Genomic DNA, 15,270 nt, shown 5'->3' with positions numbered 1-15,270 from the left:
CAGGAGCTTGGCGGGCCCGCCTGCCGCGTCCGCGTCTGTTTGACAAATCAACAAACATGCCTAGGCACCGTTGCGGGCGGTGTGAGCCACACTTACCGAGGCATGTGAGAGCCGGGCCGGCTGTTCGTCTCCCCTCAGCTCTGCAACAGCTTCCTCTTTCTGCAGCTTGTCGCCTTTTCTCGTTTGCCTAATTTTGAAGTCCAGTCTGTCTAGATCTATACACAAAATGTCTGCTAGTGATTTCAATTATGAGTATTTCAACGTCACGTTCCCTCAGGAATACGTGGCCCATGTTGAGATCAACCGGCCGGCGAAGTTGAATGCTTTCATAGAGGCGTACGTATTCTCTCAAGTTTCCTTCTCCTCTCAAACTCCATGATCTCGAGAACCCCAGTTCCTTTTCTTTCAGTCTTCTTCATACCGTGTCCATCCGGGCAAAAAGAAAGATGTATTCTCATTTCATAAACTCCACTCCATACTGCCCTCTATCAAAAACCTCCCTTCTACCTCCGTCCAAACCAAAAAAGAGAAATACAATGAAATGAAAAGAGCCAACCACCTAACCTCCCCCTCAGAATGTGGCTCAACCTCTCCAAACTAATCACCCAACTCTCCACCTCCCCCTCCGTCCGCGCCATCCTCCTCACCGGCGCCGGCCCCCGCGCCTTCACAGCCGGCCTCGACGTCCAAGCCGCCTCCCAATCCGGCATCCTCGCCGACTCCTCCTCTAGCGAACTCGACCCAGCCCGCCACGCCTTCCACAACATCCAGCACATCGGCGAGTTCCAAGCCTGCATCAGCACGCTCGAAAAGTGCCCCAAGCCCGTCATCGCCGTGCTGCACGGCATCTCCTACGGCCTCGCCATCGACCTGTCGCTGGCGTGCGACATCCGGCTGTGCGCCGCCGACGCACAGTTCGCCGTCAAGGAGGTCGACATCGGCCTGGCGGCGGACATCGGCACGCTGACGCGGCTGCCCAAGAGCGTAGGCAGCGCGTCGTGGGCCAAGGACGTCGCGCTGACGGCCCGCGTCTTCGGTGCCGAGGAGGCCCTGCGCGAGGGCTTCGTGTCTGGCCCCGTCTATCCGTCCAAGGACGCCGCCGTGGCGGCCGGCTTGGAGAAGGCGAGGCTGATCGCGACGAAGAGCCCCGTCGCGGTGCAGGGGACGAAGGAGCTGTTGAATTATAGTCGTGATCATACGACCGAAGAAGGTGGGTTGTGTTATGTTTTCTTCCTCCTTCCCTTTCTTTTCTCCTTTTTCTATCCCAACTTCGATGCACTTTCGCTGTGCAGAAGTTTCTGACAGACTTCAGTTGAGAATATTTAGCTGACAAGGATATTTTCTTCGTTGCGTGTAGGTCTCAGGTATACGGCTGTTTGGAATAGCGCCATGCTCCAGACGAACGACATCAAGGACGCGTTGATGTCGGGGTTGAAGAAGACGAAGCCGAAGTTCGCGAAGCTGTGATTTTCCTTCAAGCAATTCCCAGTGAGCCTTTTGAGATACTTGACTTGTATTGTAGCAGACATATGAATGGTAGAGAATCGACTCACCGAATGTTGCAGCGAAGCTCAAAGCAAGTTGAACCTCTTTCAATGGAGATGAGAAAATCATTACGCCGCAACCATAATGGCAGCCCTGGTTCTTGCAATGCTTATCCTCCGCACCAATGAAGAGTCGGGCATTACCTTATATGGCAATCATGTTAGTCGGCTCATCACCATCTCATCGTGAGGTCAAATGTGTGGAATGCTTGATGATTACAATCCCATGCATTGAAATTTTTTGGATTTCTCTCAGAGCGCCGTGGAAGTACAATGCCCATGAAATGTGTTGTGAGGTAGAAAAGCCCGTTACCTCACGGCCGCCCTTATCGTATCCATCATGCCATAAAGAGCATGTTCCTTCGCACCCACCAACAGAAATCACCAAACTTAAGCCCTGCTCATAACGCCCCAGGCACGGATCTATCATCGAATTAGCATGAGACTCCATGGCATGCAGGATTATTTTACGCACCTTGTTGTCGGTGTAACCAGCGAACAGGGTCTGGCCGTCCGCAGACCAGGCAAGGGAGATACACTCGGGCTCCCTGCTCTTCTTGCCAACCTCGACGTACTCGGGCTTGAGCTCGTCGACCTTGCTCTTCTTCTCGAGGTCGAAGATGATGATGCTGCTGGCAGTGGCAGCGCAGAGCCAGTAGCGGTTGGGGGAGAAGACAAGGGCGTGGATCTCGTCACCGGCGGTCAGGGAGTAGAGGTGCTTGGACTCGTTCAGGTCCCAGAGCATGGTGGTACCGTCCTTACCACCGGAGGCGCAGAGAGAGCCATCGGGGGAGATGGTGACGGTGTTGATGTAACCGGTGTGGCCGATGTGGTCGGTCTGGATGCGGCAAGAGGCGAGCTCCCAAACCTGTTGTGCTTTCGTTAGCTCCTGCGCGCATTGGGCTAGTTTTTTCTGAGCTAGAAAAAGCGGAGAAAGGGGTTTTGGATCAGTGCAATGGTGAATGTTTGTCTCATCGCCGTGAGGCTCTGAAGTAGCAAATACTTTGAGAATGCGTAGCATCATTTGAATGCCCGAGAGTGGGGAGCGCCGGGAAAATTGTACCCACCTTGACGAACTTGTCCCAACCAGCGGAGACGATGACGGGGTTCTGGGGGTTGGGGGAGAACCTGACGCAGGAGACCCACTCGGTGTGGCCCTTGTCGGTGATGGTGTACTTGCAGTCACCGAGGGTGTTCCAGAGCTTGATGGTCCTGTCGCGCGAGCCGGAGACGATCTGACGGTTGTCGGCGGAGAAGGAGACGGAGAGGACGTCGTTGGTGTGGCCGACGAAGCGGCGGGTGGTCACACCGGTGGAGAGCTCCCAGAGGCGGAGGGTCTTGTCCCAGGACGAGGAAAGAGCGTAGGCGCCGTCGGAGGAGATGACCTGCAGCCGCTCGAGTTAGCGCCAATTTTCGTCGCTGCTCTGTGGTGTTTTGTGACGTACGCAGTCCGAGACGATGTGGGAGTGACCCTTCAGGCTGCGCTTGGGGTAGCCGTAGGCCTGCTCATCGCGGGTGAGGTTCCAGATGATGAGGGTCTTGTCGCGGGAACCCGACAGGAGCATGTTCGGGCTGTGCAGCAGCGAATTAGCCTTTCATCCTCCTCTGCGCATTTTCGCGCGCCGTCGCAGCCGCTCCAGACTCACTTCTCGAGCGAGGTGGCCAGCGAAGTGACCCAGCCGTTGTGGCCCTCAAGGGTGCCCCGCAGCACAAGTTGTTCGGCCATGGTGTCTGTTGGTGGTGGGATTGTCGAAGTTCGCTGCAGGTGGTGTCGAGCTCCGCGATAAATGATCTGAAGTTGTCGAGCGTGTGTGCTGACGCTTGGACGCGAGTTTCGCTAGCTGGGCCAATCAGCGCCCGCCCCGCGAGCCTCGTTCGGGTAGGGTCGAAGTCTGGGCGGACCTGGCGCACCTCTAGAAATCTCTCGGGGTCCGCCGCAATTTTCTCAGGAATATTGCCGTCTTTGCAGTCGCGTCCCCGGTGTCGCGCGACGCGTCCGGTGTCACCTGCAACCTGGTCCGCGAGTTGCTTGCATGGGAAACCTCTCGGTCCCGCAGCTCAGCCGCTGAGTCCACCTAGAGATTCGTCGGAGAGATCGATCACGAAGATTCCATTCTTGCCTCGCGGGAATGCTAGACATTTTCTCCGTGCAGTCGAAGCAGATATTTTCATCTAGCCGCAAACGGCAAAATACATAAAGACATTCTGGTAGACGTCGACTACCCACGTGAGTGGGGTGCTGTTTCTCCAAGACAGGCTTGCAAATGTCAACTCTATTGCACTTATGGAATTCCTTGCGAACAGTGCATATGACTGCTGAAATATCCGCCCTTACAGTCCCCTCTCGCAGCCGATGGCTAGCGTGAAGAATAGCAAGGCCCCAGGCGTAACTATGCCTTAACTCGTTCTCAGAAAAATAACATATGTAGGTAGCTGAAGCTATCGTCCGGATGTGTATGTAGAATTTTTAATTCTACATTTTCGTCCCGACGAGAGCTTCAACTACCCATGACATGAGCGAAAAATCCACGCTAGCCATCGGCTGCGAGAGGGGACTGTATATGTGGATGGCTCAGAATCCTTTATGGCGGTCCAGCGGCACGCGTACGGGGCAAGTCTTGATTGGCTGGTACTACCAAAATGAACTACCATAAGCGGAAAGACACCGCTCTGCACAGTCATTGCTTATGAATGTTGACCTTGATCATTAAGAGACCGTCAGCAACGTCTAGTCCACGATGAGCTGGTCCAGCGCCTCTGCTACGGTGATGGTGTTCCGTATCCAACTGTGTTCCCCGCATTTCGGCCTTAGGGACTCCAACCACGTCCGAGATCATCATAAACAACCCGAATGCCGATGATGCCGACTGGACGATAAGCTGGCGATTCCAAGATCCTTCTAGGCAACACAGCCGGTGAAGCACTGGCCGTAAGCGGCGTGCTTCCGCATGAGCTTAGCTGACAGCCGTTCCATTCATGCGAATGATTTCAAATAGGTGGAGTTGTCCGACTATAGAAACCCCGAGCACTGCCCCGCCTTGTTGCTTCGGCACACAATTTTCAGACCTACCTTGGCACCACAGACCTTGAACACAACACACATCAAGTCACAACAATGGCCACCGGAAGCTGCTTCTGCGGAAATATCAAGATCTCGACGTCGGGCGAGCCAGTTGCCAAGGTTTGTTCACAACACCGCCATCGAGAACAGACCAGCTCACAAACGTGTTTAGGCCACCTGCCACTGCCTCGACTGCCGCAAGATCAGCGGGAGCACCTACAGCACCAACCTTGTTGTGCCCGAAGACGGCTTCAAGATCACGCAGGGGACGCCAAAGAGCATTAGCAAAACCGGCGATAGCGGCAACACCATTACTAGCTACTTCTGCGGCGACTGCGGAACGACCCTGTTCCGTGAAGGCGCCATCTTCCCCAACATGAAGATCCTCAAGGTTGGTGTCCTTGACGACTATGACGCGCTCAACAAGGCGAAGCCCACGACCGAGCTGTACGTCAAGCACCGTGTGGAGTGGGTGCCGGAAACGCCAGGAGCCCAGCAGAACTAGGCTATATTTCTAGTCTGAACTTTTGCTTGCGTGGACTTGTGGCGTAGCAGTAGACAGGCGTGGTGTTGGTGGGTGTTGGGGTGTTGCATGTTAGCTAGATTGAACCAATGACGATTCCCTCGTTTGAGACTTCCATCCCTCCAATTTGCCCAAATATAGATACGGGGCACGTGCAACTAGGCGCTAGCATTTCAGCTATTCGCTTTCCGCTCTCTCTCAAAGATACTGCACGCTGAAAGCTGAGCGTCTTAGTCGATGTTCGCAGCTTCCGGAGGCATTCCAACAGCGTCCTTCAGCACCTACGGTTCATCAGCAATGAAAGCCATGCCCGCAACACCAATATGCGTACCTCATTCAGCCTACGCTTGAGTTCAGGAAGCTTCTCGGCTTTGATGACGAGCGTCTCATCGTCGAGATCTTCGATGATAAAGTCGTTCAGCTCAGAATCAATCTTGACGATAATAGTCTTAATCGACTCGTCGCACTGAACGAGGATACCTTCAGGCCTCCGCATGAGCACCATGCCGTATAAAGGAGGTTGACGCGTCGCGGAAACACAAGTTCCACGGCGCAAGGGTCTCTTGCTCACCTCTCAGAGCTCTAGGCATGTTTGGCAGAGCGACCGGCCGAGATGTCGATAATGGGTGTAGCCGGAGAGGGTGGCTGGAAATCTGCGGACTCTCCCGTAGGGGCAAGATCGGAGAGTGGTGCGGAGCGAGAGGAGAAAAGTGTGGGTACCTGAAGGCAGGGCAGACCAACAAGGGAAAGTGACGTCTCACACGACAGCTTTGTCAGGCCGGCCGGTCGAGCACGTCGTCGGGGCGGGTTGTTTTGACGGCAGATGCACGGTCGGGACCTGGATGCGAAACGATTATTACTCAAACGAAAATTCGGTGCGCAAGGGTTCCAGTGTTGAGCTTAGAGAAAGTAAGCTCGAGGCGGCGCAGATCTTGCAGAAAGCCAAGTGAGCGACGATGGCCGGCCGGCAGGGCTGCGGCGAAGGCTCGGCCGCAGGTGCACGCCATGATTGCGCACCTCAGTTGCGTCAATCGACGACGCGCGGTGAGCGTGTGCTGCTCACTGCAATCTCTCCACATCCCAGCCAGCGAAACCTGCAAACCGACGATCCAAATTGTCCAGCCGCGTCACAAGCACAGGTTCGCGAAATCTCAAATAACATGCGCATCCTACTACTGATTGAGCCGCGGAAAACGAGACTTCTGAGGTGAGCAGGCCCAACAGCCACTCAGCGCGCGCAGTAGTGCCGTGAGCCACATCCACTCTCGGAATCCCAGACAGCACCCCAGGTACTTCCCTTGCCTTCCGCAGCGATCCGCCCTCTATTCCCGGGTCGCCTTGTCTCAGCTTTATCAACCCAGCTGCCTGCCTCCGTAAACCACACTCCCGCACAACAACACCCACCTCTTCCCTCCGCCATTGAAGCCTCTCGGCCATACCAAATCGCTAGCGCCATCCATGACACAATGACCGCCGAAGCGCCTCACCCGCCGAGCTGTTGCATCGGCAGCAGCAGCAGCGCCAGTCCGTTGCACAACCTCTCCGCCTCCATAAACTCGCTCCTCTTCCTCTGGCTCCTCTTGTCGCCCGCCGCGCATGCGCTCCCCCAAGGAACAAATCCCGCCCCAGGCACCAGCACCAGCACCAGCAGCGATGACGAGAACAACAACGGCGATTCGGATTCCTCGCTGACGCGCGACGGCCTGCTCAACCTGTACTTCCTCTTCATCGCCATCGTCGTCATCCTGCTCGTCGTCGCGCTCCTCCTACTGCACCGCCGCAAGAAGCGCAGAAAGGCCATGATGCGCAACTACGGTCAGTCAGCGCTGGCGCAAGACATCAACGGCCACCACCACAACAACAACAACACCTCGCGCTGGCTCCCCGGGCCTGGTCGCTGGATGATGGGCGGAGCTGGAGCATCGGGAACCCACCGCGCGCCCGAGGAAGGGCTCAACGAACGCGGCGAGGCGCCGCCGCCCTACAACCAGCCGCCAGGCGGTCCGCCGCAGCCAGCCTACGCCCCCGGTGCGAGCTACGTCGCTATGCCGCCACCGCTGCCGCCCGGCTGGCAGAGTGACGCTGGACTGACGATTCCGATGCGCACCCTGTCGCGCGACACGCAGGGAAACAAGCCGCCCGACTACCAAGAGACGCTGGCCGGTCCTGGCGCCGAAGGTGGACCGCCGCCGCCGCAGATGATGACTGACAATTCGGTCAGCGCAAACAGCTCGACGGGAAATCTGCTCAGGCACGGCGGCCCGAACCAAGGCGAAACCCAGCGCTGAAGATATGCACCATCGTGGCAAAAGAATTCAAAACAAAAAAACAACAGGCGCCAACAATTGATGGGACAGTTTTGAGATTGGAGGAGCACGAACACGCAGCTGGACGTCATTTTTGGTCGATGACGTACGGCGCTACCGTACCACGTTTGACGCACGGTATCCCCGAACCAAACAAACGTTCCACGCTTGGACCCCGCACCGTGCGTCTCGCGGCACATATTGAAGATGAATACCTGCCAGTCTGGGCAAGGCGTGACGAATGTTCTGGCCCAACATTCCTGGGACAGACCAGCGTACAGGACACGCAGCAACTGCACAGATTGCCGCCCAACCCATTCACCTCTCAGAAGAGCGCTCCTTTCCTACAGATATCAGCCTGAGACCATCCAACCTCCTTCCAGCCCTTTTGACATGCACTCGCCAACCAAGTGTTCATTCGAGTGGACGAACGAGCATATTGCACATTGCACATTCATCACTAACAAGAGAAAGGAGGTAGCATAGGCACAAGCCCACAGTGCACCACAAATGCGCTGGTTGTGCTACGGGACAAGAAAGATGAAGACCATCAAAATCTAGAACGGGGAACCTGGATCATGGCCCTCCCCATCATACAACGGCGCAACAGGGACATCGCCAAGTCATGGCTATAATTAGATGAAGAGATCGATCGCGAAGGCTTAGCTCACGCGATCCCACTGGCTTAGGCTCATAAACTCGAAGTTTTTCGAGTCACACACTGCATACAGATAAATGCATTAATCATTTCATAGACATTCGAAATTCGATGTTATCTTGTGCCTCGCGTGACCAAGTGGAGGGATCGTGACTGTGGCCCCGTGCCGCAATATCCACGGCGTTATCTATCATCACGAATCCTTACTCCACCCTCCACCTTAGGCGAGCGCTAACAATCAAAATACGTATATGCACGCGGAGATGTCCGGTGTGTGGGACGCGTCTGCTGTTCCCAATCCAAACTGAGCTATCTCAACCTTTCGCGCCTGCTTGGCTCTTCGAGCACCAGTCAGACGAGCTTTTTCCCCACGGCCGAACAGAAGACTAGCTGTTTGAGCAAATGTTTGGACGTAAATGTGGGGGTTGGGAATGTGAAAATACATATGGCTAGTGCATCCCACTGCTCATACGTGGAATGCTTATTTCTGGTGAGAAATTTTCTGACACGTCAAATTTGTTTTTCTCAACGGCTCTGGAGCGTTCCGATAGGAGTAGTGTCAACACTTGAAGTCCAGAGAAGCGGATGCAGTGTGACGGTACGACTGTGCTCCAGGGTCTTTCCCTCCATCCCCTCACGGTGTGAACGCATAGCAAGCTTAATTCAATTTTTGTCGTCTCTTACACGTGAATAGAGTTCTCTAATCACGGCACTCATTATCATTGGACGGAGCTATGCATCACCAGCATACCATCTACAACAAGTCAATGACAAAAACAAAAAAAAAAGAAAAGGAAGAAAAGGGCACACATAGCTACGCAGACCAACCCAAAGTTAAAAGAGGGAGTCTCAAAAAAAAAAAAAGACAAAGCAAAAAAGCAGAGGAAGCAAAAGGACAAGATTAACGAATAGTAAAAGCGAAAGAGGAACAGAAGCCGCAATAGGTCTAACCTTACACGTCTAACACAGTAAGAAATCAGTTCAGTCTAGACTTTTCCTTCCCTTACTCCCTTCTCGTAGGTTGCCCCCGCCTTTTTCTAGCTTACATCAGCCGCAAAGTAAAATAGAAAGTTCAAATCATCACCAACCACCACCCGTAGTAGCTCACCGGCCGCCTACCGGTCTACCGGCTCGTGGGCCAGCCAGGCATGGGCGACGGCGGGGCAAACTACCTCACGAGAGACGTGGGCCCCTTCGCCCGCACCACAGCGCATCGTCGTCATCCACACGCCCGAAGAAACGAAAACAACAAGCAGTTTCATGACGATTAATATATTCGTAACGGAGAAGATACCTAACCCAACACCTCCCGCACCACCCCTCGTCACTCTTCAATCCCCAATCTCCACCTCACTCCATCCCATACGTATCCGCACATACCCCCGCAATCCTGCATCCACATCCCGCGTTTTCCCCCCGCCCCATACCCCAGACCGAGACGACCCGTCAGATCTTCGCGCGACTAACGACGCGAAACCCGACTAACCAAACCCAGCACACCCGCATCCCCGGCGGAGCAGCCGGCGGAGCACGGGAGGGGAGGGGATGGGGGCGAGCCCGAGCGGCGATCAACTAAAAAAAACAAGAAAAAAAAGGAAATGAAAACGAGAAGCTAAAAAAAAATATCCCGTGCGGCGAGACGCACGGGAGGCAGAGAGGAGAAGAGAAGAAACCGGAATCACCCGTGATGAGGCTGGGAGGGCTGGGATTTGGAAGAACAAGTCACGGTACATGCGTGGATGATCAAAGTACGAGCGGGGCGAAAAAAGGTACATGACCTGCATAGTACATGCCTAGGTACATGCAGCATGACAGACAGCCCGTTGACTGACTGACGTCTTTCTTGCGCTGATCCCTGATCGACCCCATTCGCTAATGCTGGTCAGAACGTGGGGTGTGTGCATGATGGAGGGTGGTGCCGCTCTGACGTAAGAAGTGCCCTCGCAAGTTTCCGATGGGGACACTCCCAAATTCCGATTGGCAAATCGATCAAAGCAAAAGTCACGCACCAATAAATGGTCGGACTCCAGGAGTGATGTCACAAACGGAAGCAATTTGCGAAAAGCGCGAATTTTGAACGGGTAATAGAAAATCTTCATTCTCGCAATCATGAGATCTACGAGTTTTACTGCGTAATGGGGGAATCGTGTTGAAGCTTGTGTGCAAGCGTATAAGCAAGCATTACGAGGTGGTGGTGGTTATGTTCCTGGGGTAGTCCGAAGGCTGTGGGGTATAGCCACAGGATCTAGAGTGTGTTTTTTTCCTCTTCCACATGTCCGATGATTCAGACAGATGTCTCTCTCTCCCCTACTCGCCAATATTCAAAAAAGAAAAGCCCAAACCCAAAGTTTATCCGTCTACAAACTCCGTACGTGAAGAACACATTGTTTACGCCTTGGCCTCGAGCTCAGCAGTCTCGGCGGCCTTGCCGGCGACGTCAGCACCCTCGACCTTGCCGCAGAGGGTCTCGACGACGATACCAGTGACCTGGTAGGGGTCGGCATTCGACGCGGGGCGGCGGTCCTCGAAGTAGCCCTTGCCCTCGGCAGCGACGGCACGAGGAACACGGACCGAGGAGCCACGGTTGGCGACGCCCCAAGAGAACTTGTCATACGACGCAGTCTCGTGCCTGCCAGTCATGCGCGCCTGGTTGCCCTCGCCGTAGACGGCCATGTGCTCGGCTTGCCTGAGAGCAAGCTTCTCCATGGCGGCCTCGATGTGCTTCATACCGCCCTCGGCACGGATCTCCTTGGTGGAAACGTTGGTGTGCAGACCGGCACCGTTCCAGTCACCGGGGATGGGCTTGGGAGCGAAGGTGACGACGGCACCGAACTCCTCAGCAACGCGGTGGAGGATAAACCTGGACATCCAGAGCTCGTCGCCCACTAGTCAAGTGTTAGTGACGGAAAGGGGGCGTCATTCGGAGATATGTTACGTACTGTTGATGCCCGTGCAGGGACCGACCTGGTACTCCCACTGAGCCGGCATGACCTCGGCGTTGGTGCCGGAAATGTTGATGCCAGCGTACAAGCAGGCCTTGTAGTGAGCCTCAACGATGTCACGGCAGAAGACCTTGCCGGTGCCGACACCGCAGTAGTAAGGGCCCTGGGGACCGGGGTAACCACCCTTGGGCCAGCCATAGGGCCAGCCGTTCTGGTCGAGAAGGGTGTACTCCTGCTCGAGACCGAACCAGAAGTCGTGCTCCTTGTGGGCCTCCATCACGATGGCGGCATCGTGGCGGAAGTTGTAGGCGTTGGGCTTGCCGTCGGAGCCCCAGGTCTCGCACATGACGAGGATGTTGTCGCCAAGGCGGAAGGGATCGGGGTAGAAGGCGACGGGGCGGAGGTAGACATCAGAGTTGTCGCCGGGGGCCTGGCCCGTCGACGAGCCGTCGAAGTTCCATTCGGGGAGCTCCTCAACTGCGGAGGGTTTCGACTTGAGAGTCTGCGGGCGGATGGATGATCAGCGTGAATTCCCGGAATGCGATGCGATCGAGTGGGTGGGGTGTGGGCGCACGATCCCACGCGATCCTTGCGACTCCAATAGGACGCGGGTGTGCGGGAGAGTGGCGCCGCCTTCTTATCGGGCAGCACCACAGCGATAAGGAAGGAACAACATCAGCGGGGCAGCGCATGCGTTGCACCACCGATGCTGGCACTCGGCACTTTTGACCGGTGCGGGAGGACTGTGACTCACCCTGCACTTGGAGCGGACGCCGTTGGAGCCGTCAATCCAGACGTACTCGGCGATGATGGAGCCCTTCTGGCTCAACTTGAGGTACTTCTCAAGCTGCGCTGCGTGTTAGCGGGTGCACAACTTTGGCGCGCGAGCAGCTGCGGCTTACGTTGGCCGTGTTGGAGACAATTGTCGATTCAGACTGCAGGCTGGGTTAGAATCAGGCGTCGTTGGGACAAAGACTGGGCGTTGGGCGTACCATGATGACTGGAATGTGCGGTGCTGGCGCGGAGGGCAAGCGGTATTGGGGGAGTGTGAAGTATGGGAGTGGCGACGGCTTGGGGCCTGTCTGCACGGGGTGGAGAAGACGGAGGAAAAAGGGTTGTGGTTGTGAGCGTGGTGAGAGCGGCGGCCCGGATGTTTTAAAGGCAGCGCGAGCGGCGTCAGGGTTCGTCTGCCCTGACGCCCACACGGGCAGTGCCCACGGCGCGCGCATCCCAAGGGCTCCACGCAGCATAATCCATGCCCAGGCCTCGACACCGATCCAGTCCAAACTCGAGCCACCGCCGGGCCAGGCACGCGCGCAGCCAATCACTATTTTGTCTTTGACGACGATATCGCGTGCGCCCCCCCTCCGCTATCTCTACCCGCGCTCCGGCTGCCCACTGCCGACGGCGAGGGCCCCGCCGCCATGACTACTGGCGGCTGGAAGTCTGATGAAGAGGCCAGCGACCCCAGATGCGCGTTGGGACGACCGCTGACCGCCAGGCCGGCGGCGCTGCAAGGATGGCTCGTTTGCGGCCGTGTCCTGCGAGGATTCCGCCGCTGTGGATTTGCGGGCTGGGCGCGCACTGGGGACCTGCAGCTGCACCAAGGCGGGCGACTTATCTGCGGCCGTGCTGCGGCTTCGCCTGTCCCCATCTCAGGAGCGCACGTCGTGCGATCCAGCAGATAGGCGTTCCTGCCCAGAACAGCAGCCGCCGGCAGCCACGCCTCTGTGCCGCATCCGTCCGCTGCTCGCGGGATCGTGAGGCAGAAGAGGGACATCGTTCCCAGGCCGCCATGGCCCCCATCGTCCCCATCGTGCGCGGCGGGTGACGATGCGGCTTTTTACAGCGGTTGGCGACGTACCCCGCAAGAGATTGGCTCGTCACAGCCAAGCGTCCGGGATGCTCGGTGGGCATGCGCGACAAGGCTCCGCCGACGCGCACTTTTTTCTTTCTCTTTTCCATGCTGGTCCCCCCGCGCTGAGAGCGCTTTCTCACTGACGGCTGCGAACAGCTCCCGCCCCCAGCGCCTCGCGACGGATGCGAGCAGCGCGCTCCGGCCGCAACAGTGGCCTCCAGCGGGCCTGCGCCACCACTGGCCTCGCGCTGCCTCTCCCCAGGCGTGCCCGACGTCAACCGGCGAGGGTTGCCGCAGCAGAAGCTCGAGCCCCCCGCTGCCTCATCGGCGCAGCGACTTCGGCAAGCTCGCACCCCTAGACGCACCCGCGGGTGGCTGGCTGGCGGCCAAGCCCAAGGGTCTCTGGCCTTATCGCGGCCCCCCATTGGCCGCGCGGGCGGCGATGACAAAGAAAACCGCTGGCCGGCCGGCTAAACGCGGTTCGGGAAGATCGGCGCTGATTCACTGTCTCCCGAATCCACACTTCTGTGCGCGCGTCGGGCGTTCTGCTTGCCGGATTTGAACGAATTGCTCTATTCTCGTGCTCAACCACGGCGCATGGTCCGCCGCCTCAGACGCCAGAGCGCTCCGGTCGCCACGGCGTCGTGTGACTGGCGTTGCTGTTACACATCGCCGCCCTTTGTTGCGAGAGAATAGGGGCCGCGCGCTGCGAATAGGCCTAAGAATAGCCCGCTTACGTGCAAGCCAGTCCTTTAACGCTTGACCGGCCGAGGCCAGCCCTCCTTTTTTCCGAGACGCCGCCGCTGCGTTGTCGGGCGCGCGACTAAGATCAACGGCCTCTTCCATTGTTGTTACGAGCGGTTTTCATGGGTGTTCGGCGGTACCTGCGACTGCTGGGCTTCCACAGCCTGCTTCCAGAAGCCTGCGAGGCGAAGCACGGGCACGAAAACCGCCCGGAGAACCCGCCCCTCCGCATGCGCTCCAGCCACGAGGCCTCCCGCAAACACCCGCCTCCCGCTCCATCTGCACTCCGGATTGGCAAGCGGATTAGGGAAAGCACATCAGCCTCAACGCTCTGGGCAATCGCCCTGCTCCGCTTCCCGCTCGCTAAGCCCCTGCTGCCCGACACAGACGCCGTGTGGAGAAGATTGCGCGATGTCGCTCTTCCGCTCTGCGGGCGGGTGCAGGTCGGTCGCCCACCCGCTTCTCCCCATGGCGGGGACTGACCTCTGCCCACAACACAAAAATAATTCTTGGCCACTGCCAAGGCAACGTCGCCGCCCGTCCCTTGCGCGCCCCTGCTCGTGCTCGATGAGAAAAAAATTGAAAAATCATGTTGGGTGGGACAAAGGGGCCAATCCAAAGCCAATTCGTGGCCTCAGCATCTGATCTGCCCGCCTCCTGGCGAGGCACTCTTCGCTCGAGACCTCGATCCCAATTGCGGATTCGACCAAAAGGCGTTTCTGAGGAGACGCCCCTCCCGGGCGGTCCGCTCCGCGCATGGTGCGGACCCATCATGGGAGTTGTTCGCCATCCAGGGTCTAGTCTTTTTTGAGCTGTGGTCTGGAACAGGGACAGGGCTGATACCACGTCCTACTACCGAGTGATAAGCTTTCCCGCCTCATCTGTGGGGGCCCGACCGTCCCCTCTGTACGCCATGGCACCGCAGCGGGCGGGAAACGGCGGAGGTTGAGACATTCCACACCTGCAAACGTGCTCTGTGATACGATGTCGGACAGATAAGAGAGCTAAAGTTGTCTGTATCTTTGCTGCTTCCCTTCCCTTCGAAACACCCACTTGGACCTCCGCCGCGCACCGACCCCGGTGGAGCCATCCGGACTCGGAGGCCCCGGGTGGGGACCTGGAGTCGGTACCCGTCTTCTCCCGTATATAAACCCCCCTGGCCTGGCTCCGATCTCTTTTCCCCTCCTTCGACCACTGCTTCCCGCAGCGGTCCGCCGCGCTTCTAGAGAATTGCTTCTTTGGACCTCAGCGCCTGTCAATTCGCTTACTCGTCCTAATGTGGTAAGCACGAGCTTATGTGAACCTCAGGTCTTGGTCTGGGTCGATGATTGGCCAAATATTGGACGTTATCTTTGGGGTCTAAGCTGCCCCTAGACTCTTATCAATGCTTGGATTGTCCATCATTGACCGCTTGGCGGTTGAATTGGGATACTCCTCATGCCATGTCTCTAATGCCATTCGCAGCATGAAAGTAAGATAAGGCACCCACGTAGTTAGGGGTGTTCATCTTGAAAGAGTGTGTGCCGTCTGTTCGCATGCGTATGTGGCGCAAGCTGCGATTCAATTCACCACACTAAGTCATCTGAAAAGAGCAAGCGAAAGCTCTCCTCTTCAAAGTCTGCCAAACGTACCAT

General features: G+C 57.0%; 6 protein-coding genes across 6 annotated transcripts; 3 read left to right on the top strand and 3 right to left on the bottom strand.

Annotated features, from left to right (window-relative positions):
- Positions 1–226: 226 nt before the first annotated feature.
- Positions 227–1,467, top strand: LTHEOB_2697 (Enoyl- hydratase isomerase; the record flags this gene model as incomplete). Its single annotated transcript, XM_035511537.1, has 3 exons — positions 227–336; positions 576–1,210; positions 1,358–1,467. 3 exons carry the CDS (start codon positions 227–229, stop codon positions 1,465–1,467), a joined length of 855 nt encoding a protein of 284 aa, XP_035363423.1.
- A 467-nt stretch (positions 1,468–1,934) lies between these two features.
- Positions 1,935–3,270, bottom strand: LTHEOB_2696 (Guanine nucleotide-binding protein subunit beta-like protein; the record flags this gene model as incomplete). The annotated part of the gene is made up of 5 exons (XM_035511536.1): positions 1,935–1,967; positions 2,020–2,412; positions 2,612–2,929; positions 2,990–3,116; positions 3,191–3,270. The coding sequence occupies 5 exons, from the start codon at positions 3,268–3,270 to the stop codon at positions 1,935–1,937; spliced, it is 951 nt and encodes a 316-aa protein (XP_035363422.1).
- Positions 3,271–4,659: 1,389 nt separating this feature from the next.
- On the top strand, positions 4,660–5,110 carry LTHEOB_2695 (Glutathione-dependent formaldehyde-activating enzyme; the record flags this gene model as incomplete). The annotated part of the gene is made up of 2 exons (XM_035511535.1): positions 4,660–4,725; positions 4,778–5,110. 2 exons carry the CDS (start codon positions 4,660–4,662, stop codon positions 5,108–5,110), a joined length of 399 nt encoding a protein of 132 aa, XP_035363421.1.
- A 248-nt stretch (positions 5,111–5,358) lies between these two features.
- On the bottom strand, positions 5,359–5,633 carry LTHEOB_2694 (Nucleotide excision repair TFIIH subunit TTDA; the record flags this gene model as incomplete). The annotated part of the gene is made up of 2 exons (XM_035511534.1): positions 5,359–5,409; positions 5,460–5,633. The coding sequence occupies 2 exons, from the start codon at positions 5,631–5,633 to the stop codon at positions 5,359–5,361; spliced, it is 225 nt and encodes a 74-aa protein (XP_035363420.1).
- Positions 5,634–6,594: 961 nt separating this feature from the next.
- LTHEOB_2693 (uncharacterized protein) lies at positions 6,595–7,416 on the top strand (the record flags this gene model as incomplete). Its single annotated transcript, XM_035511533.1, has 1 exon — positions 6,595–7,416. The coding sequence occupies one exon, from the start codon at positions 6,595–6,597 to the stop codon at positions 7,414–7,416; it is 822 nt and encodes a 273-aa protein (XP_035363419.1).
- A 3,064-nt stretch (positions 7,417–10,480) lies between these two features.
- Positions 10,481–12,029, bottom strand: LTHEOB_2692 (Glutamine synthetase; the record flags this gene model as incomplete). Its single annotated transcript, XM_035511532.1, has 5 exons — positions 10,481–10,977; positions 11,032–11,536; positions 11,789–11,881; positions 11,937–11,969; positions 12,027–12,029. 5 exons carry the CDS (start codon positions 12,027–12,029, stop codon positions 10,481–10,483), a joined length of 1,131 nt encoding a protein of 376 aa, XP_035363418.1.
- Positions 12,030–15,270: the final 3,241 nt, after the last annotated feature.

Source organism: Lasiodiplodia theobromae (assembly GCF_012971845.1).
Source record: "Lasiodiplodia theobromae strain AM2As chromosome Unknown scaffold_7, whole genome shotgun sequence".
NCBI lineage: Eukaryota > Fungi > Ascomycota > Dothideomycetes > Botryosphaeriales > Botryosphaeriaceae > Lasiodiplodia > Lasiodiplodia theobromae.
Note: the sequence above shows the minus strand (reverse complement) of the source record. Positions and strands in the feature narration are given on the sequence as shown.